The sequence below is a fragment of the Heloderma suspectum genome, chromosome 7 (genome assembly GCF_057233095.1).
Source record: "Heloderma suspectum isolate Gila_16-S chromosome 7, 16-S_ref, whole genome shotgun sequence".
Lineage (NCBI taxonomy): Eukaryota > Metazoa > Chordata > Lepidosauria > Squamata > Helodermatidae > Heloderma > Heloderma suspectum.
Genome location: NC_139464.1, coordinates 24,409,684 through 24,433,322, shown reverse-complemented (window position 1 = coordinate 24,433,322; position 23,639 = coordinate 24,409,684). Strand labels below are relative to the sequence as shown.

Sequence of the window (23,639 nt, the reverse complement as noted above, 5' to 3'; positions counted from 1 at the left end):
ATATAAGAGACTAGGGCTTGTGCTGCAAACAGGTAGGTGGAAGGTTGCTACATTCAGTCATTAAGTCTAAGATTCCAACCTTCAAGCTAAATTAAATACATATCAGCAAACAGGAAAATAAGTTGCATTAAGGATTTAATTGCTGAATCTGGCCTTTGCTAAGCAGTGCAATTAATTAGAGAGCATTTATTCATTTTATCTAGGCCGGGGTAAACGATTGTCACCTGTAGTTATACACTTTGGCAGCAATCATACATTATGAACCATGGCTTGTTTTAGAGAGCAGGCTGCATATCGCACCACATTACCATGGTCAGAAAGATCTAAGATGTCAGCCTCTAATGGCTGGGAATACTACAGTGTAATACCAGACACAAATCCAACTCATCTTGCTAGCCTCTATTGACAATGGACATGTTTTGTATTAAAAGGAAGAAAGGCTGGTATGCAGCTAGAGTAGCCTCTCCCTCTACTCAAAGGTAGAGTTTTTAAATGTTATTTTAGTGAATCCCTCCAAGAAATGAAAATGATGCCTTAATTATACTCGGAGAAGGTCACAGGTAAGAAATAAAATAATTTATTATAAGAATCTGGGTTGGAAGCAAGAGACTGGAAAGAGTCTGAACAGAGGCATCACTTCCAACAATGTAGAGACATAGGCAGGCATTATAATCCTTGTCCAACAAATGAGCGCTCTTTCCTCCCCCTGCAAAAGACTTCCTGATTTGTTAAAACAGTTTCTCTGTGATGACTGAACCAGGAAATGTTGGTTTAAACACTTCCTACAGATCAGGATCAAACCTGTGATGTACTTCCCAGAAGCATCTGGTTGGCAGCTATGGGAAACAGGATGCTGAACTAGAGACAGGTCTTTGGTTTGATCCAGTAGGACTCTTTTATGTTAACGAACCAGGTCATCTCCTCTGCAGCCAGGCATGAGAGGAGGAGTGAAGGGGAGGGAGGAAGAGGGAACACTCTAGGGAGCCTGTTTCCATTCCAACAGACCATGCTTGTTCCCATTGGGAATATTACATCTAAACTCAGCCATAGGCCTGGTTCACACATAATGACAATCCAGGGTGAGTTGTCATGAACAAGCCAGCAAGCTAGTGGCTCGACTGATCTCACAGCCAGTGGGAGTGGGAAAACAACCCAGGGATGCTCCATCTTTAGAGTTGTTTAGCATGATGTATGAACCCAGGACTTGGGCTTGTCTCTCGCCCAACAAAGGTTACTTGGGATCCAACTCTGGTTTGGGGGTGGGGGGGGGGAAAGAAGCCAGAGTTTCAAGGTCATGGGTCGTCTCTGGGTTGTTCAGTTACTCCCGCTGGAGGAGCCAACCAGGAGCAACCAGCAGCATGAACTAGCATAGTGGTTCATTCACGACAACCCCAGGTTTTAAAAAAAATCCTGGGTTGTCATTATATGCGAACTGGGCCACAGATTTGGATCAAAAGAAACCTTTGTGTGTGAGGAAGGCACTTCTGCTTGCACATATGGGGTTATCTCCTGATTCCCCTGGCCCTCAGGACAAGCTTTTCAGGGGGTGCAAATGGCCGCAAGAGCAAAAGGGGAGGAAAGACCACTGCACAGACAGAACTCTGTCCATAGTTATCTGGATCCAAACCATATTTCTTTTCTCTGACTCTCAAACAGATTTTGTAAGGTAACTGAGTGCACCAGGAGCAGCAATCCTACTTCCAAATGACCTTCAGCTCCCTGAAAGAAAAAAACCCCTATCATCTCTTTCCAACTATAAATGTCAAAGAGCATTGCTGAAATGGGGATTTAATTTTTAAAAAACAGGAAAAAACAAGAAATTCCTGCTTGTTTATTCTCTCTCTCTCCCTTCCTCTTCTTTTGGCTCTGTTTGTTCCTTCCTTTGCAGTAACCTGCATGCTTCTGTGGGAAAGCCTTCCTACCACTCTGAAAGATGAGCCCCTAATATTTTTGTGAAAGCCCATTTTTTCCTGTGGATTGTTCTGAAAACAGAGTGCCAGGGTTCACTCTTTGAACTGCCTCTTAACAGCTCAGACTTGATCAGGCCTGTGTGTTTTCTGGGTAGATGTAAATACAATTGTGTTCTACTTTTGCTAATTGATTTGGTAACAAGTATTTCCTCTCCACTGAATCTCATACTGCACATTACAGCTTTTAAGCCATATGGAGATGCATCACAAGCCAACTAGACTGATGTCGCGCCTATTGCTAAGGAAGTGCAAATTGCAAATTCCAGTTACTGAAGGAACTTATGATGAGTCCTTTTAATACATGTTTGTTCAGTTCTTCCTCCACTATTCAAGATGTTGTCTAGGTGACAGGCTACATCTTGCAGACCTTCTAAAATCTGGTCCACCATCCTCTGAAAGGTAGTGGGAGCAGATGCTCCCAAAGATAAATAATTCTAGGGAACAGACTTTTTGGTGCGTTTATTATCGGCATCTGCTTCGATTTGGTTTGCCTGAATATCTGCAAGTTTGATTGTGCCAAGACTATTTGACTGAAATGACTGTCTTCAGCTACTATGACAAACAAGTCTTCAGACGGCTGGCAGCACACTGCAGTACAGAATAACAGTAATGCTTGTCCTGAAAAGAGAGGTAAAATTTCTGGAAATTTTAAAGCCATGTTAAAAAAATGTTTTTTCTGGGGGGTTCAGGGAAAAAACGGAAAATTTGGGAAAATTTAAGAAACAAGCAATAGTGCTCTTTACAGATCTAAAGTCACTTTGTTGTTTCAGGCAGCCTTCCCTAACCTGGTGCCTTCTAGGTATTTTGGATTTCAACTCCCATCAGCATCAGGCAATATGGCCAATGCTCAGGAATACTGGGCACTGTAGTCCAAACATCTGGAGGGCACCAAGTTGGGGAAGGCTGCTTTACAAACATAAAGCAGCCTTTATATTCCAAAAGTTATATTACGTATAACTTGCTTTGCTCATAAAATTATCATTATATTTGAAACTTTTAAAAGTAAACTTAGTAATGTTTTAATTACTGTCGGAATCAACTATACTTTTAAACTTAACATACCAAACAGGATAATTTTATGAGAAAACCAAGTTATACATTCCATCTTTTAGGTTCCTATTTTATTTCTGATCAGAGGGAATTTCAGCAAGTAGTCCCTGAAACATCCTAGAAGCCAGAAGGAGGAGGAAGAACTGGAGGCAGAAGAAGATTGGTGTCTTCTTATTACACAAATTTAGAAATCATTTGAGGGGAGTAAAAGCTGGATAACAGTATATAAACACCTTGTCTTAAATTCTAAAATAAAGTATTTCACAATCCAAAGCTGCTCAATTTTTCCAATATTTTTTGGGGAAAGGGGGGAAACGTGTTTTCCCTAATTTTTCCTGTTTTTTCCCCAGGCCTTCACATCTCTAGTCCGGAAATCTTCAGCTATATTTTTCTGTATAATGGGCACAAGTGATATAGCTGAAGTTTGGAAGGTGAGAGTTTGGAGTACAAACCTTCTCAGTTTGGAACTTCGGGGCTAATTATGAGCTGCACCCAAACCAAGATTAGAGCTCAGTTTGAAATTCACTCAGCCTTTGCATTAGCCCTCTCTATAGCTGCAGTTGTAGCCTTCATTAGGCAGTAGCACTATGGGCACCAACACCTCTGGCAAATGTAGTTTCCTAGAGCTCCCGAGTTCCTGTGGGCATTATGTTTGATAGATCTATACTAGAATGTGACAAGAGACAAAACTAGGAATTGGCTATTATTAAAAAGGAGACCTAGAAAACTGTATCTGAGGAATCTTGGCACAGAGGACATTTTCACAAGCATGATCAGCACTGTTCTGGGTCCCTGGGGACAGTAGTTTTCCAGAGGCCCTGGCAACTACAGTGTAGGCTTGCAAGAAGATTGATGTTCGGGGAAAGCGGACTTGGCATGTGGAAGGATTCAAGAAGGCAACCAATGGCACAAGGGAAGAGAGCTTAGATACTGAAGAGTTTAAAGCGTCAGGGGGTGCTCAGGCCTAGGAGAGAAAAATGGGTGACTTATGGCAATGCTGGTGGTGGTGGAGAGATTTGGGCAGGCATGATGTGTAAGGATGGCACACTAGGGTTGGAATATGAGCGGTAATCTTTAAAATCTTCCTACCATTGTCTTCATCTGCACTGCTGCTTTTTCTTGAAAAATGTTGTGAGCCCCTGAGCATCTGCTGAATGGGCAATCTGGTCATCTGATCCTGATACCCCTGTATAAATCTCACACTCTAACACAGAGGTGGACAACATGTGGCCCTCCAGATGTTCTGGCTTGCAAATCCCTCATCATTGGCTAAGCTGGCTAGGGCTGATGGAAGTTGTAGGCCAAAACTTCTAGAGGTCCACAGCTTGCCTACCCCTGCTCTAACACAACCATAAAACAGAATGCAAGGCAGGGCCTATGCAGACAGGCACCGGAAAGTTCCTAGTGACTTCCATGAAGTTCTGTGGAGCAAAGTAAACTGACTGTAAACAGCAAGGCTGTACACGAGAGGAAAAACCTTCTTCCCACAAGAAAATGGTGGTAATCAGGGGCAAGGCTTAACTTCTACTCCCTGGTGTCCCCGCGTACACCCCCTTCACTTTCTCCTGTATAAATGAATGGCTCTCACTGATTTCTATGGGGAAAAGTTAAGCGCTGCATTTGGGGATGAGTGGAACCCCACATGATGGAAAGTGCCTCCCCCGACCCCCTACTAGGGAACCCGGCAATACACAGGCCCTCTCTAAGGCCTGATCCTCCCCATCATAATGGTGGGCATATGCTAGTTATGTAATAAAACACTCAACTATTTCACTCTACACATGGGCTTTGCTATCCATATCACGTATAACATCAGCAAGCTCATTACAATTTCACGTCATGAAGCGATTATCAAATTCTGTCCCAAACTGTTGTTTTTCCATCTCATTTTAATCCAAATGTCATAAACGTCTATCTTTTTTATTCCTCAAACGCAAGGACAATGAGTCATCAATGCCAACTTTTCTTGTTTTGACATCTCTTGCATTTTCATGCTTTCTATTAGTTCAAATTGTAGAGCTTAACAATAAGCTTTACTTCCAGTTTGTTTAATAGTGTGCTTGGCTGCAGTCTGTTGAGGTGGGAAATGGCAGACTGTATGACAAAAGAAGAGCCAGAAGCCAGGCCCTCCCAGCTGCACAAATCCCATTCGCTCAAGGGTGAGATTTCCGAGGATTATTAAAGAGATGATTTAACTTTGGTGGGAGGTGGGTGTAAAGGGAAAGCAATCCTATTATAATTGAGCAATGCTTTTTAAAGAGATTCGTGTTGATGCAATTTGACAACAAAGAAAATGGTATAACAAATTATGAACCATTAAGAAATCCCATGTTTTTAAATCAATGGAATAGCATACCTATATCCATACAGAAGCAAATGAGATTAAGAACAGGTGGAAAGAATACACAGAAGAACTATACAGGAAAGATCTTAATGTCCCTGATAGCCATGATAGTGCGGTCACTGAACTGGAGCCGGACATCCTCGAGAGTGAAGTCAAGTGGGCCTTAGGAAGCATTAGTAACAACAAAGCTAGCGGAGATGACAGTATTCCAGCTGAGCTATTTAAAATCCTAAACGATTATGCTGTTAAAGTGCTGCACTCAATATGCCAACAAATTTGGAACACTCAACAGTGGCCACAAGACTGGAAAAGGTCAGTTTATATTCCAGTTTCAAAGAAGGGCAATGCCAAAGAGTGTTCAAAGTACTGTACAATTGCGCTCATTTCACATACCAGCAAGGTTATGCTCAAAATCCTACAAGCTAGGCTTCAGCGGTATGCGAACCGAGAACTACCGGAGGTACAAGCTGGGTTCCGAAGAGGCAGGGGAACTAGAGATCAAATCACCAACATTCGCTGGATCATGGAGAAAGCAAGAGAATTCCAGAAAAACGTCTATTTCTGCTTCATTGACTATGGTAAAGCCTTTGATTGTGTGGATCACAACAAACTGTGGCAAATTCTTAAAGAGATGGGAGTACCAGACCACCTTACCTGTCTCCTGAGAAACCTGTACGAGGGTCAAGAACAACAGTAAGAACCAGACGTGGAACAACCAATTGGTTCCAAATTGGGAAAGGAGTACGACGAGGCTGCATATTGTCGCCCTGCTTATTTAACTTATATGCAGAGTACATCATGAGAAACGCGGGGTTGGATGAATCACAGGTCGGAATTAAGATTCCCGGGAGAATTATCAACAACCTCAGATACACAGACGATACCACCCTAATGGCAGAAAGCGAAGAGGATCTCAAGAGCCTCTTGTTGAGGGTGAAAGTGGAGAGTGCAAAAGCTGGTTTGAAACTCAACATTAAAAAAACTAAGATCATGGCACCTGGCCCCATCACTTCCTGGCATATAGAAGGGGAAGAAATGGAAGCAGTGACAGATTTTATTTTCTTGGGCTCCCAAGATCACCTCAGATGGTGACTGTAGCCATGAAATTAAAAGACGCTTACTCCTTGGGAGGAAAGCTATGGCAAACCTAGGCAGCATAGTAAGAAGCAGAGACATCACCTTGCCGACAAAGGTCTGCATAATCAAAGCTATGGTTTTCCCAGTAGCAACATATGACTGTGAGAGCTGGACTATAAGGAAGGCTGAGCGCCGAAGAATTGATGCTTTCGAACTGTGGTGCTGGAGAAGACTCTTACGAGTCTCCTGGACTGCAAGGAGGTCAAATCGGTCAATCCTAAAGGAAATCAACCCTGAGTGCTCATTGGAAGGACAGATACTGAAGCTGAAGCTCAAATGTTTTGGCCACCAAACGCAAAGAGAAAAGTCACTGGAAAAGACCATGACGCTGGGAAGGATTGAAGGCAAAAGGAGAAGGGGACGGCAGAGGATGAGATTTTATTTATTTATTTATTAAATTTATTAATCGCCCATCTGACTGGTCACCCAGCCACTCTGGGCGATGTACAACCCACCATAAACAATTTAAAACAATAAAATTTTACCATAAAATTTTTTTTAAAAAAAAATACCCTAACCCACCCCAAATGCCTGCCTGAACAACCACGTTTTTAATGCACGACGGAAGCTCATTAAAGAGGGGGCATGACGGAGTTCCCTAGGGAGGGAGTTCCACAGAGTGGGGGCCACCACAGAGAAGGCCCTCTCCCTCGTCCCCACCAGTCTAGCTGTCCTGGCTGATGGGACAGAGAGAAGGCCATCCGAGGCTGATCTTGTTAAGCCGCCTGTCTGGTGTTGCTGGAGGCGCTCCTTAAGATAGGCTGGGCCGGAACCATATAGGGTTTTAAAGGTCAAAACCAACACCTTGAATTTGGCCCGGAAAACAACTGGTAACCAGTGCAACTCCTTCAGCACTGGAGTGATGTGATCTCGCCGGCGGCTGCCTTTAATCAGGCGAGCCGCCGCGTTCTGTACCAGCTGCAGTTTCCGAACCGTCTTCAAGGGTAACCCCACGTAGAGCGCATTACAGTAGTCTAAACGAGAGAAGACCAGGGCATGTACTACCGATGGGAGCAGATGGTCGGGAAGGTAGGGGCGCAGCCGCCGTATCAGATGGAGTTGATACAGCGCTGTCCGGCTCACAGCTGACACCTGAGCCTCCATGGACAGCTGGGAGTCCAAAATGACCCCCAGGCTGCGGACCTGGTCTTTCAAGGGTAGCTGTACCCCATTCAACACCAGGTCAACATCCCCCAGCCTCCTCCTGTCTCCCACCAAAAGTACCTCGGTCTTGTCAGGGTTGAGCTTCAGCTTATTCCTCCCCATCCAGCCACTCACCGTCTCCAGACATTTGGACAGGGATTCTACGGCCAACCTTGGTGAAGATTTGAATGAGAGGTAGAGCTGAGTGTCATCCGCATATTGATGACACTGCACCCCAAACCTCCTGATGATAGCCCCCAGTGGCTTCACATAGATGTTAAATAGCATCGGGGAGAGGATGGAACCCTGTGGCACCCCACAAGTAAGTGGCCACGGGTCCGAAACCTCCTCTCCCAGTGCTACCCTCTGGTACCTGCCAGAGAGGAAGGACTGGAACCACCGCAATACAGTGTTTCCAATGCCCAACCCCTCCAGGCGGTCCAGGAGGATACCGTGGTCAACGGTATCAAAAGCCGCTGAGAGGTCGAGGAGAACAAGGAAGGAGCATTCACCCCTATCCAGAGCCCTCCTCATATCATCCACCAAGGCGACCAAGGCCGTTTCTGTCCCATGCCCAGGCCTGAAGCCTGAGATGGCTAGATAGCATAAACGATGCAAGGAATATAAACTTGAGCACACTCCGGGAGAGAGCAGAGGACAGGAAGGCCTGGCGTGCTATGGTCCATGGGGTCATGAAGAGTCGGACACAATTTAATGACTGAACAACAACATCCATACAGAGAGAGGTACTAAAATTTTGATTCCCTTGGGTTCACTGAGTAAGTGTCAAATGGAGACATGGGCAGGGCATCTTTACTCTTATTGCCTATCCCTGCTGCATCTCTGCTTTCTACCCTGTGCCATTAGATTTCACTCTGAGGTTGATAAATGGGGCAATAGATGACATGCAGTGGAGCAGAGTCCCAGGTATCAATATTCCATGCTGGAAATAACATAGGATCAAGGCATCTATGTGCAATCCACCCAATTCTCGCTTTCCTTCCATCACTTTCTAGACGTGAAAAGATTGCAGAAACTGGGCGAACCATGTATCCATTCATGCAAGTGTACACCACTGGTATACATATTGGAGCTCCTGTGGCATGAAGGACTTGCCACATCAGGGTGATAACTTCCAGTTTCTAAACTACAAGTTCACTAAGGCAGGGAAAAGCAGCCTATATCTTTATGTCTATATACACTTAAAGCAGCCTTTATGCATATATCAGCCTTCCCCAACCTGGTGCCGTACAACTCCCATCAGCCCCAGTCAGCAAGGCAAGTGGTCAGGGGTGATGGCAGATGGTAGTGCAAAATGTTGGGGGCCACAAGGTTGGAGAAGGCTGACATATATGACACCATCTCTTACATAAGCCAGACAGGGCCTGAGGGGGCCAGCAACTCATCTTAGATCTGCAAATGGCTATTACTGGGCATGGACTAACAATGCCAATAAAGTTCAGGCTCAAAACATGTACTTCTCCAACCTGAAAAGTCATGCCCTATTTCTTTCAAGAACTCCAGATCTTTTGAATCAGGGGCTGACTTGAAATGGTGTTTCCCACCACAGCCTTCGCTGCTAATAGACCTCTCCTGGTGGTTCCCTCTCTTATTTTTCTCCAGCAACAACAACACACACTTGAAAGGAGGGAGAAGGAGTCACAGCAGAGAAGACACAAGGAGCATTGCCTGTCTCACCATAAGCTGAAAACGCTGCTGCTGAGCACGCTCAGGATCATCATTTCCTGTCAACATCAATGTTTTGTAGTTTTCTCTGCAGCATGATTAGGAACTTGATTTTTCAGCTTAGACTCAGACAGGAAAGTGCCTGTCTGTTAGGGATGGCAGAGAATTCTGCCACGGATCTCGGTTAGGCCGAATGCCAGTGCAAACACGTACGCGCGTGTTGTTGTTGTTTTTAAGCCAGATGTGATAGGCTACGTAAGTCTTTACGTAGCCTATCACAGCTGACTACAGGGATGCAAACGGCGGTGGCTATGGCCGTCGCCATTTGCGTCCCTGCTAGCCAGCCGGCAGCTCTGTGGAATCCCCGTGGAGTGGAGCCGGCCGGCGAGGACTCCGGGGGGGAGGGATGGAGCGCCTCCCACCCCCCCAGCGGAACCCGGTGGAGCCAGGTAAGGGGATTTCGTACATCCCCACTGTCTATAAGCCTTCTTCACATCAGTGTTTTTCAAACCTTCCTTCTGAATGCTTGAAAAAAAAAACCCTAAAGCTTAACCCAAATGGTTGTTGAGATAAGCTGGGGAGGAGGATTTGCAGATCACTAGTATGGGCTAATATCTAACCTACTGTCCTGCTACTGAAAGAGAAAGATTTATTTTTGGTTTTAAATACTGAAAGTAAACAAAAAACGTCATGTTGATCAAGATTCTTGGATTATACGTTCTATCAAATCTATTGTTGGTTTACCTGAAAAAGAGGAGGCTGCTTTTCTGTGTTTGAAGCCTTGTCCATCCAGGAATCCAAAGGTTTCAGAGTAGTTGTGCTCTGAGTAACCACAGGAAACTTCGCTGCCAAGGTTGGCCGACTGGATACATGTAACTGTTGCTCCTGTTGCACTATCTGAAGTTTCTTTAATAACTCCTGTGGTGAAATTACTCCGGAATTGCTGGGCTGGTTCCCAGAGAGAGGAAGTGACGGCCCAGGAAGTTTGGGTTGTTCTTTACCAAGGGCTGGAGGCCCCAAAGTCTGGCCTTGGAGGGAACCATTGAAATACATCATATGTGGCTGTGTGACGCTCTTGACCTGGGCCACTGAGGAGACAGCAGGAGCTGTGCTGAAGACTGACGCAACTGAACTTGCTGGCCCTACGTTGCTGGGTTCCATTTTTGTCATCTGTACTGGCTGACCTTGCAGTTGCTGCAGTAAGCTCTGAGTGCTGGCTGCGTCCTGGACTGGATGAGATGTCCTAATGCTATGAGAAGCCACAGGCTGGAAGAGTCCAGTGAAAACTTCTCCCACGGAAGGGATGCTGCCATTCTCACACAGTCGGTTCTCAGGGAGTTCACAGACTGGGTGAAGCTCTGCCCCACGCACCATAAGTTTTTGAATGGCTGGACAAAGCTGCTTCTCTGCTGTGGGTGAAAGTCTCCCAGGTTCCTCATAGGACAAAGAGCGCACAACCCCTTGCCTCAGAGGAAAGTTTTCTTGGTGACATTTCTGTGCCTGCTCTGAGGCATCTTGGTATATGCTAGATTTTTCCTGCTTTCCAAAGAGTGTCATTAGGGACAGGTGCTGTGGTTCGGGGTCTCTGTTCTGTGGGGGAGAAAAGAACACCTGTTCATAATAATGTCATAATAATGAAGGCAAAACAAGGCTTGGCTAGCAGCATCAAAGGAAAGGATAGAAAAACTGATACCACTGTCTGTTCTCCAAGAACTAAAGAAATGGATCTCTACAAGCAACTGGGGCAATCACCGCCTTTCTGTCTGCAGCAAAAACATGAGTTTAGAATCCTGGAAAGTTGAAAAATGGTCAGTTGCAGGGGAGATGGAAGAGATAGAGGACAATTCCTCCTGTGGCATGGTTCTTCACCACAAATTGCACCTGCCTGACACTGTTTTACAGAGGAGAAGTAGTGGGTGGGGTTTCAGTACATGAGGTGGCAAGATAAGGTATGGTTTTAGCTTTATTAGGACCTATTCTTAACCATTCAGGAGCCACACACTTGCACAGTGCTGAGCTAGCAGCTCCTATTCCTCTGTTGTTGCCTCACAATTCTCTCCAGTAAGGGTGTTGGGTCCCTTACTTATTTGATCACCACTCAGCAGCAGCAGAAGCCTTTTTTAAACCTCCAATGAACCATCCTCACAAGTTGCCAGTGATTTTGTTCAATGTATTTTTCTTTATCTGGAGGTAGCTGAAGGTGTAAGAGTAGACAAGGATGTGCAAAGATCACTTTATATGGCTGAGCTTACCTACCTGCTAGCTGGTCGTACTTACTAAATAAGCATTAACCTGGTATAGGAAGCCTCAGTTCAACAGTTTGGAAGCATCTTTACTCAGTGTATGGATAAATATGTTTGCATTATGAGTAAATTCTATGTGTGTGTATATGGGGTTTTGGCTGTAGTGCTATTATAAATTCAGACAGCCCACAATTGGCAGTTTTGAACATAATGTGTGATGATGAATTTTAACAAGCTTTCTTCAGGCATTCACCAAAGAGAGTTTTGCTGTAAGTATGGAGGGATCCAGGGCTGCATGGTCTGACCTTGCCCCTCCACTCCCAAACTCACCAGGTTGATGTGAAAAGTCTGCAAGGGGAATGTAAGTGCTCCCCTTGGATTCCTGTTGCATGGAGCAGTGTAAGTGGACTCAGCTGAATGTGCTTATACTCCCCTGGCAGATCCTCCCCATCAACACAGCCAGGTTGGGAGTGGAGGGAGTGGGACCAGAGTGTGCATCCTCGGCTCCCTCCATGCTTACAGTAGAACCTTCTGCAGCAAACAACTGAAGAGGGCTACTGAGTCCTCACGTTCAATGACCATGAACTCTGTACCATTTCCAACAGGTTATAAAGCCCATTAAAACTGTGTCCATTGTAGTAAGTACTGAAAGGTCTTGAGAATGAAAAGGACAACTTTAAAGACACAATTGCTAACACCAACACTGGAGACAGAATCAACTGGAAGCCTGAAGGTTGTCATATTAAACCTTTGGATCTGAAGTCAGTAAATCATAGATAGCCAGCACTGAAAGAGTTCTAAGTACAGTAATGTAAATGGTGTCACTCTCAAAGTAGTAGCCCTGAGACCTAGAAGGCTGTGTCTGGATTTTATCCTCTGATGAAATACTCTTGAAGTCTTGGCAATAGTGGCTACATTGTTTAATACAGGTCCGGCAGACATACACCATCTGTTTTTGTTCCAAACGCTTCTATAAAAGCAATTTTTAGTAAAATCCTGAAAAACAATCTGGTATCTTCCATAAAATGGTATCCAATTCAGCTTTCGAAAGTCCAAGCTAAGGAGACTTTCTTAAAATACTTACTACCTCTGTGATTAACTTTGTGACACTCCTTTTGCTGCAGTGCATGGTAGAATTTAATGCTGAAAGCATTAGGTATAATTTATTTTATTGTATTTATTTATTTCTATACCACCCAATAGCTGAAGCTCTCTGGGCGGTTCACAAAAATTAAATTATATTGCCACATTGGAGGTTGCCACATCGCCCAGTAAACTGGGATTTAGGGTTATATACTGCCCACATGTATCATTATCTGGCAAGCATTCCCAGCTTTCATTTTTTTAAAAAGCAACCTTCTAGCCCTTGTAGAACCAGAGTTACAAGGCAAAATGTGAAGGCACTATTCTGCCTAATCGTTTTTGTGGGAAACAAGCCTGCAACCACCTTCCAGTGTTTTTTAGCCAATGAAAGAACAGCTATGATTGACATTTAGGAGAGTAGTGCTTATTACAGAGATTTTTTAAGAAGTATAGAGTGGCACACCCATTGCCGGGAGAAGGATTTCCTTGGTCATTCTGAATCCATTGTTTTGATCTTCCCTGGTAGGCAAGTAATTGCTGCCCACACAAAACAACTGAGAATAATCCAGACATTTAATGTAATTTTGACTGGGCAGTAGCATATCCACCCCAAAACAAAAGGAAGCAAGACAGGAGTTCATGCGCTTTCTAAATTAGGTATTATTTCATGCCAAAAAAAATTCCTGAGTTTGTTAACGTTTTTTAAATTTATTTATCCTGCCAATGCAAATAGAATAGGGTGCCATGGCTGAGATGGCATGGGTCATGTCAGCTCTGCAAAGTAGCCTGATGTTGTTATGCCCATACTGCTGGGAGTGGGTGTTGAAATACAGTACAGTATGGCAACCCTGCAGCGTAGTCCCAGAGTCTCCTGGCATGTGGGGTGTGCAGTTGGCGTATGTAAAGTTGATTAGAGCAACAGTGCTGGAACTAATGGAAGGGGAAGATGTATTGCTTTATTTCTGCCACAGAGTGTTAACATTCTTGAGAAAGGGGCACTCTTGGAGGAAAAAAGTGGCTGCTCCCCTTGGCTGATGGAGGCAGCCATCTTTTTTGCCCCTTGGAATTATGCTACATCATGACAGCACAGTTCCCATGGTTACTCTGTCCCATGTTTCAAAGGGAATGCTGCCAGGCTGCTGAGCACAGCCAAGCCACCACTTGAAGCAGTGGAGACACCTTTTCCCCTTGTTAAAAGGAAGAAAAAAAAAGGGGGGGAATGTGGCCATCTCATCTTTAAAGGGTGGCCTCCCCACTCCACCCAGGAGTTTTGTTTTTAATTTTGCCTGCCCCCACAAAAGTCACAGATATTCCTCCCTACTTTCACAGGGGATGGATGGTCTCACAAAAGGGGGTGGGGTATTTATCCCAGCTGAAACAGCAACATGACTATCTGTGGCAAAGACACCCGCAGCCACTAGGGGATAGGAAACTGTGCTACCAGGGCTGGTATGAAAACAGATCTAGACATGGCAGCAGATGTGGGTTAGCCACCAAAGTAACCTTTTTCATTGTATGGAAAGGGTCCAATGCAAACTCTCTCATAAGCCTTTTAAGTCAACAGCAGTATGAGTCAAGAGTGAAAATACACTGGCATACCTGGATGTGTTGAGCTATACACTGGTGCTGAGTTTCGCTAGGCTTCACTGGGATTGGTTTGATCAAGTTGGGGTTGTTGTATATAGCAGAAGAGCTGGCTATTTGTTTTGGCTCCGAGCACATCTTACACTGCAACACACAAAAGCAATATATTTTTTTCCCACAACAATGTTTCTTCTCAAGAACTCCATCATCGTGAAAACAAATATAGTTAAATTTGAGATGAGAAAACACAACTGACAAATTGACAAATGGCCATGAGAATCAAGGATACTTGAAGGGAAGACAATGATTTTCTAGGAGCATGAGCTATGTGCTATTTATTTATTACATTTCTATACAGCCCAAATAGAAGGACATCAATACAGAAAAGATCTATGTGCGAAGCTTTTTAAACATTGTTTTCTGACTGTTTCCTCACTCTGCACTAAACCTATAGTGAATGCAAACTAAAGGTTAGGCGTCCATTTAAAAGCAAAGAAGCATGTTTTGGCAATGGAGACTTCAGGTTCTAGGCTGTACTTGATATTAACAGGGGATTTTTGGTTTTGAAATTGCAATAACCCAGAGTTGTGAATTATCTGTAACACATTTTACAAAACTTGCAGACATAGCACATGCTAACCATTGCATTTCACAACTGCATGAGCTGGACAAACAAAACTGTTCTATGAAGCACATAGCTGCTGTGATTTTCTGTTATTGCCTTTGAACAGAATGACACCTGCCCCTTTTCTTGACATCAGCAGTGGCAGACCCTATCAGTTCTGAGCCTATACCTCTCGATGTCATAAGCAAGCTGCCTATGTTACTAGACTTAACCTAGAGTTTGATCAAGTCTAGACCCAGATCTATTAGGAAGATACATCTTTTGGGATGTTCACTCCATTGTGGGTTCTGCAGCTGCCAAGCAATGTAGGCATTTAAACAGACAATGCATACAATATTTGGAAAGAGAAAAATATACCACCGGCCATTATTTGATCATGCATTTGGAAGTGTATGTGGAGACCATCTGATCACAGATGTCTAAAGAATTATCTAAGACATGAACTTGTTGTCTGAAACTGCTGCGTCTTTATGCATTCATGAAAGGAGAATTGGAGCACAATCCTAAACATGTGTACTCAGAAGTATGTCCCATTGAATTCAGTGGGTAAAAGACTGCAGCTCCACTGTCACTGTTGCTCTGGGCTGGCCGGTTGTGAAGATGCCTGAGGCAAAGCTCAACAAAGATCTTTCTGGAAACAGAGAAAAGCGGTCATCAAAAGGTCCTTGATTGAGAGTTGCCACTGTGTATGGCCAACTGGTGAGGGGAAAGTACGGATTGCTTGCAAACATCTGCAAGTCCAACTGGGGTCAAAATAACCTCAAAAGCCAAATTAATAAGTATTGTTCAATATGAAGTCTGCAAATACAGTGGGGAAAAACAAGTTTGCTGGGTCATAAGGGATGTTATGAGAGAAAATGTGCCTTTTAAAAAATCAGGCTTGTAAAAGGGGTTTGTATACCTGTAGGGTTCTATTGACCCCTAAAACCATTTGTAGTGATATTAAGGAAAATTAGTAATTTGTCTATTACATAAATGGACAAAATATTGTCTTTCCACCATCTGTGCTCCTTTGTCACAAGAATTGGAAGGAACAGGTCTCAGCATATATAGTAGGCATAAAGGATAGCTAAATAACTGAACCGCATTTTGTGAGGTCACTTTGACTCATAGCATCTTATGTGCATAGTTTTCCAATCTTCTCAGCCATTCCAATAGGGGTAGAATAAGAATTGACCCCAAAAACTGCAAGAATAAAAACATATTTTTGCACTAGATTAGGAAGGCCCCCGAAACACCATGTCGCAATTCACATGGTTGAGGGATATCTGGAGCATCGAGTTGTAAAAGACAGACACAAATGGTTTATTCCCTTTTTCCCAGCAATGTGCGGGTACATTTGCCCCCACCTATCATCTGAGGGCTTAAAATGATAAAACAAATACAATAAAATATAATAAGAAAAATAAAAAAGTAGAATCATGCCAATAATTAAAATCCAGCAGAAGAATAAAATACAGTTAAAAAAAACAGCTATACAAGTATGAGCTAATAAAAAGTCTTCAGTTGTCACCAAAAGATCAGTGAAGATCACCATGTGAGTTTCCCTTAGGAGGGAATTCCATGCATGGGGCATCACAAGTGAAAAGGCCCCCTCCCTGGTCACCAGCCACAACCACTTAATATCAAATGGTGGAAAAACTCAGAGAAGGGCCTCCAAAGATGAAGGTAAGATTTGGGCAGCCTCATATAGTAGAAGGTAGCCCTTCAGGAGCTCAGGTCCCAAGCCTTTGGCAAAGGAATGCCAGTATAAGCTTGCATTCATATATTCAAAATCAATAGTATGCAAGGAATAGACTCTTCCAATTGATCCATTACAGCCTTTGTCTATTTCACATCCAAGAGGCTAAATTTTTGATAAAATTAAGAACCTGAATACATAACTTCTTCTGTAGATGGCAATCTGATCCACACCCCTACCAGAGAGCAAAATGGAAATATATTAAAGGATGCGCTGCAGTTACTGCGTGAGGTATGTCTCACAATCAATGGGGGAAAGACACAGATATGTAAACAAGAACTATCGTCTTCAAAGGTGCACACAGGAGAAGGAGGGAGAGCAACTGAAAGACAAAGAATGACAACTCAAACTTGTTACTGTCTCTTACTTTCCACTGAAGTATCCACATTTTGATAGTTTTTAAGCCTTACAAGGTTCTATAGATTGTTCTGCCTCCAAGTTCCTTCCTTATGTTTGCTGACAAATAACAAATACCCCCTCAATGGTCATGACCACTCCTCTATATCCACTCCTGAAAAAGGATTTACCTTGAGTTTCAACTAAGCACAAGGGCAACAGAACAACTCAAGAAAGCTACGTCACTCATATTAAGCTTTTTCCATGTAGAAATGGCCATAGTTACGGAAGAGATACTTGCTATTTGTTACAGCGGTCACAAAGAGCAGACACACACCCACACACCCTGATCACTGCTTGTGCATTCAGGCTGCTCTCCAAGGTGGAGTGACAGCATAGCAAGTAGGGCTGTCACGATTACAAAAATCTTAGCTGATTAATCATATGAGCTTTAATTGATTGAATCTGCATAAACCTGCACATGAATAAAATGGTTCTGAAGGGAAAAAAGCATCCTCTCTTTGTTTTTAGATGATTTACACATATGTTGCAGCAGGCATCATCTCAGATGAGGTATCACCCTGTGAAAGGGAAAAAGAGAGATCCCTCTTCTAAGAAGGAACCTATCACCCATGGATTTGTAAATACTCGCATTACAAATAATTAACCATCTTTTTAAAACACCTGTTGCTGAATTAATTGGGAAGAGATAATCCTTTTAAATAATCAAAGGCCTTTTAAATCAATCAATTTAATGTTGCAGCTGTAATCTGTGTGTAAGAAGCAGATCCTGGCAATATACAGGCCATTTAGAAGACTTATTGATCGTTTAACAGGGTTATCTTAAAAACCAACCATACCACAGAGGACTTTGTTTTAATGGGTGAAATCAAGGAAGGGAATGTATCTAGCTTAAAGTTGGCCTGGTGGAAATTATTTATTTAAAGTATAAATGCTTTATACTTTTTTGCTGTTCTACATGAAGTCCCCAGAGGAGGTAAAATCAAGAAAAACAAACTACTTATCAATACAAATTGAAACAATAAAACTACAAAAACAATGATCACAAGTAAAACAAGCACAAGCAGCTGCAATAACCAGCAATTCAATGAACAAAATCAGTAAATTGTATTCCACTATGGACTGATCCCTTTATTTCTCTTGTTCAACTTTTATGGCTCTGTATCTTTTTTTCTCTCTTCTTCATGATTATTCCAAACCACAATGAGAAGAGACACTAAGCAGGATAGACAAGCTGATTCCAGCACAAGGAATTTTGATTCACTGAACAATGAAATATAAAACAGCTATTTTGAGAACCATAGTGGGCCTGAGGTATGCTGACATTTGATGCAAAAGAAATTGTAAAATGTGTCACCCCAGCTCAGCCTAATGTACATGATCTCTGGCTTTGAGAGGACAGCTGTTCTTGTACCTCACAGCACTTCCAAAGATAAAATTCTGTGTGATATAATATTTCCTTGACAATAAATTATGATAAAGAAATATAGGTGTGTATGTGGGGTGGTGACTAAGTAGCAGGAATGGACTGACTCATTTTTCAAATATATTGTTTTCAAGCAAATGTCTTAAATAATTAAGACAGAAGAAGGGAAATCACTTGAATATGTGTACATTCTACTGTACAACCTTCTGTATAATCAAAGAGACAATTAAGTCTCTCTATATAAGGCAACTACCCATTATGAATTATTTGAACAGACATCAGACATTCTAGACTTTCCAAAAAATTCTGATTCATAGGTCTTCCAATAATGGCTGTTCAAATTAGTTAAATTGATTTTAATATGAATCAAACGCTCATCTGATTTTAATATGAATCAAAACTCTTCCTATAAGGAAGGCTGAGCGCTGAAGAATCCATGCTTTCAAACTGTGGTGCTGGAGAAGACTCTTACGAGTCCCCTGGACTGCAAGGGGGTCAAATCAGTCCATCCTAAAGGAAATCAACCCTGACTGCTCATTGGAAGGACAGATACTGAAGCTGAAGCGCCAATATTTTGGCCACCTAATGAGAAGAGAAAACTCACTGGAAAAGACCCTGATGCTGGGAAAGATTGAAGGCAAAAGGAGAAGGGGACGGCAGAGGATGAGATGGCTAGATAGCATCCCCGATGCAATGAATATGGACTTGAGCACACTCCGGGAGAGAGCGCAGGACAGGAAGGCTTGGCGTGCTATGGTCCATGGGGTCACGAAGAGTCGGACACGACTGAACAACAACAACAATGAATCAAACAACAAACACTAGTAGTCTAATCATTATGTCTGGCTCTCTTAGCTTATGATCCTAAGAATACTTACCTGAAATGAAGCACTACTGATATCACTGGGATTTACTTCCAAGCAAACACAGTTTAGGTTGGAGGTGTTAAGCAAGACAGGGATAAAGATAACAGTTTCAGAAGCAGGTTTGATCCCAAGGAATCATGTCATATTAAGTGAGATTTTTTTTTGCTTATTCTTTAGGACTGCAAGCTTTGACTGGCTTTATTAGTAGATTACCCAACTCAAAGCTTAATCACTTGGCAGCCAATTTTATTCAGTGAGGGCACATTGTAAAATGGTGTGGCCAAGAGTACATCTTTTATTTCATCTTTTTTAGGACATTTTGGTCCTGGTGCCTTGCACTACAGAATGGAAAAGGAAATATTAAATTGTATATAGAATGTAGTTTATTGTTTATATGGTGTGGAAGTTAATTGCCTTGTTGCAAATTCCATGCTTTTTGGCGTGTTAGTTACATTTTTAATAGTGCTGTGCTGAAAATTTTGATTCTTCCATTTTCAGCATTTCGTGGGGGCGAAACTCTGGTGAAAGAGGCTGGGAGAGGGGATAATTTCAGAGAATTTTCTCCTTGGGGAGACGTTTCCACATACCTTTTAAAGTGTATTTTAAGTAGTCTTTCCATTTTTAATTTTTTTTAAACATTCCCTGCACTTCCAGGAGCCCAAGGCTCTTCTCCAATCCGGCAGTGCTTTCTGAACTCCCAGGAGACCATGTGACCTCTCCTTCTCCAGTAGGCATTCAGGAAGAACTCCCAGCTGAAAGAGTCCTGGACTCCTGCAAGTGCAGGGGGCGTTTAAAAAAAAAATAGAAAAAAGACCCCTCTAGAATTGCCTACACTTAAAAAGGTATGTGCAAACCCTGTCCCCCTCCCCAAGGAGAAAATTCTTTGAAATTCTCCCCCTCCCTGAGAAAGAGGGAGAAAAAACAAGACGTCTTTTGCAAGGAGAGAAAGTTTCAGAAAATAGGGGGCAGGATTTGGCACAGCACTAATTTTTAAGCTCCTTAACTCTTCTCTTAAACTAAAGGTTCTTTTTATCCTAGATATATGCACCAGGTGTCCAGGTGACAAAGGGGTTGGAAAGCTCCTCATTCTTAAAGAATCTCAGGCTCTTGCTTTCAAGCATACAGCTCTACAGATCTCACTGCTATAAAAAGACAATGAAGCTAACTAAGATTAAGGTATATCACTAATAGCATTTTTAATTGTTGACCATATAATCACTCTTGGGGTAGGCAAGTTTGATCTCTCTCAAGAGAACAAGAACTTGAGAAGATCCCTACTGGAGCAGACCAATTATCCATCTAGTTCAGCTTCTTGTTTCCAGTAGTGGCCAGCCAATTGCCTCGGAGAAGCCTAGAAGCAGGGCATGGAGGCCACAGCCCTCCTTCAGGGCTTCTTTGTCCCCAGAATCTGGTATTTAAAGATATACTGCCTTTGAACATGGAGATTCCATTCAGGTGTCATGAATAATAGCCACTGATAAACCTATCCTTAATGAATTTCTCTACTGCCATGTGGCTCCTCCCCTCCCGGAAATGTCTCATGTAGTGACCATTGGACTTGAATTTGCTTATTTGTCTCTTCTCCCTGTCCTTTTCCTCTTTTTGTTGTTCAGTCGTGTCCGACTCTTCGTGACCCCATGGACCATAGCACACCAGGCCTTCCTGTCCTGCACTCTCTCCTAGAGTGTGCTCAAGTTCATATTCATTGCATCGGTGGTGCTATCTAGCCATCTCATCCTCTGCCATCCCCTTCTCCTTTTGCCTTCAGTCTTTCCCAGCATTTCCCCTTTTTGTATTGCATCTATTAAAAGGTAAGCCATTATTTTAAATTGTGAACCTCCTTGAGTTCACGGGCAGAAATGTGGTATATAAAGGTACTAAATAAATAATAGATATTGTTAAAGCCATCTAAGCCAGTGGCCAGCTTCACATTTTGTGCTTATGGAATACTGATACTAGTAGAATAACAATGGTGATTACTAAGTCCTGTTGGTTGTAGAAAGGTTTAGTAGTACTGCTATCTCTTGTACGTGTCCAGGATACACCAGCTCCAGAATTCAATAGGATCAGAGTTGGATGGGCTCTCCATCAAAGGAGGTACCTTGCAGACCCCAGTATATGCTGAGGACAGGCCAACACCCCCTAGTGGGGTCTCCAGGATTGCAGCTATGAAAGATGCCCTGTTCTGGAACCCTACCAAATCCTGAGACTCATATATATATACCTTGTTCAATGCTTTGGCTCTCCCCATGCCACAGGATCTTCCATGATGACCATAAGAACAAAGATAGTAACGGACCTGGACAGAAGCCACCATTAGAAGGAAATGCACTCACTTGGAAGTATGATGCCTCCCTTTCCCAAGTTCTGCTCCTGATGATAAGATTTTGATGTAAGTGCTTCTAGCACCAGGGCCTCCACTGATGCACCAGGAAGGGTGGGGATGCAAGGCTTGCTAGAAGAACCGCCAGTTGCTCCTTGGCTGGTGCAACACCTATACTGCCCAGTTCTTTGCTACCTGCCCTGTGGCTACCTTCCCCTGCTGTTTTAGCGGTTGTGTCCAAGCACCTGGCTCCAGTGTTGTGTCTTGCTTCCTTGCTAGTAAGCTCCCAGATCTCATTCATATGCCCATGTTTCTAAGCCTATTAGCTCCTACATCAGCAGGAATGGGACCAGGCCCAGCGTTGGCAGTTGGCATGGGCGGGCAACTGTTGAGAGTCCAAGAGGCTCAGAAGGGCCCATGACTGCCGCAGCTGCCACCATGCTCCTCCTCTCCCGTGCGCTCACCTACCTGACCAGCTCTGCTGGCAAAAAGAAGCTGCACCCCATTTTAAAAGGTTTTTTTAAACTTTTATTTTGAATAGCAGTGATCTGAACCAATCAGACACTGCCTCTGGGGAAGACTTGGCCAATGAGGGTGCAGGAGTGACTTAAAGATTGCTCTGTGCTCTTATTGGCCAGGTTCCCCTGACCCCCTCACAAAGGCAGTGTCTGGTTGAGATGGCTGCTACTCAAAATGTACGTTAAAAATATGTATTTTAAATTTGCACATTGGGCAGCTGGGTGCTGTGGCACTTTGCCAGCGGCGCAACCATGGGAGGAGGTGAACGAGGAAGACGAGTTGCCCCCAACCCTAAACCAAGTAAAAAAAAAAGGCAGGCAGGCAGGCTTTGATGGTGGTGGCAGTGGCAGGTAGGTGTGAGGGGCCTTGGCTGGCTGGTAGGCGGCCAGGTGTGGGGGGCTTTGGCTTGTGGGCAGGCAGGTGTGGGAGGATTTGGCTGGTGGGTGGACTGATGGGCAGGTGCCTGAGTGTGTGAGCAAGTGAGCAGGTGGGTGAAGGGCTTTGGCTATCAAGTGAGCAGGAGGGTGGGTGGCTTTGGCAAGCAGGGGGCACGGCAATAGCAGCAGCCAATGGCAACACTATGCTGACAGCCCACTGGAATGTGGTGCCGGCCTTGAATAGGACACTATGTTTGGACATTCTCAAGCAATTCTGGTGCTTAGATTCAGGGAATTCCACACACACAGCTGGTCTTTTTACTGCCAATCTAAACTGGAAATCCAAGCAGCTTTTCAAATTCCTCCAAGACCAAAAAGCTACCTGCAATGTTGCATTGAAGGACGGAGCTAAAGAGGGGGAAAAAACAGCCCCACTCACAGCTGGTCCAAAGCCTAACAGGGCCCTCAGCATGGTTCCCCGATGTCAGTGGGTGAGTTTACCAGAGAAGAAGGAGGTGCTCCTCTGATAAACATCAGGTGGTCCCCATTGTAAATACCCACTGTTTCCTGGAACACTGCTCCCAAGCATTGTGGGAAATTACAAAGGCAGCTACCTAGCATTCACTGGAGTGCCAGAAAAGGGGGCCAAAGGCAGGGCCCTCAGCAGCATTAGGTCCGCAGCAACTGCCTAAGAGTGCTGCCTGCTGATGCCAAGCTTGGCCCTGCTGCTTGCTTAGACTGCGCTCTCTGGCTTGGTGCCAACGTGTGAATATTATGGAAAATAAGAAATTGCTCTTTTAGATAGCTGCAAAATAATCCACCAGAAGAGGTTTACATAACACAATGAATGGAGGATCTAACAGTTAAAGAGACAATATGGTATTGCCTTACACAGGATAAGCCTCACCTTGGTATATTCATCTTTGGCTTTGGTGAGCATCCGTAGGATATCCACTTCTTTGCTGTCACCCAAATTCAGGGTTACTGGGGAAATTCCTATGCCAGTCCCCTGCTGTGCTTTCAGTTGTTCTTGCTGAGTTAAACTGGAAATGAAGGGTGAAGTGAGAAATGAATGAGAAAATAGAGCTCATTCCCAAATAATTTAGCAGACATTAAGAATGGTTTCAGTATTTCTTTCCCCATTCTATCTTAAATGAAAAAGTAA

The 23,639-nt window shown here is 43.6% G+C and overlaps 1 protein-coding gene across 7 annotated transcripts in view; it reads right to left on the bottom strand.

The window, feature by feature from the left end:
• DCP1B (decapping mRNA 1B) overlaps positions 1-23,639 on the bottom strand; it is an 88,489-nt gene that overhangs the window by 22,445 nt on the left and 42,405 nt on the right. For 6 of the 7 annotated variants that reach the window (XM_084809307.1, XM_084809302.1, XM_084809303.1 and 3 more), the window contains 3 exons: positions 23,382-23,517; positions 14,256-14,384; positions 10,075-10,920 (listed from right to left, as the gene is read on the bottom strand). In XM_084809307.1, the coding sequence (XP_084665433.1) occupies positions 10,075-10,920; positions 14,256-14,384; positions 23,382-23,517 (1,111 nt within the window). The remainder of the gene's footprint in view (positions 1-10,074; positions 10,921-14,255; positions 14,385-23,381; positions 23,518-23,639) is intronic. The other variant, XM_084809304.1, reaches the window with a different exon arrangement.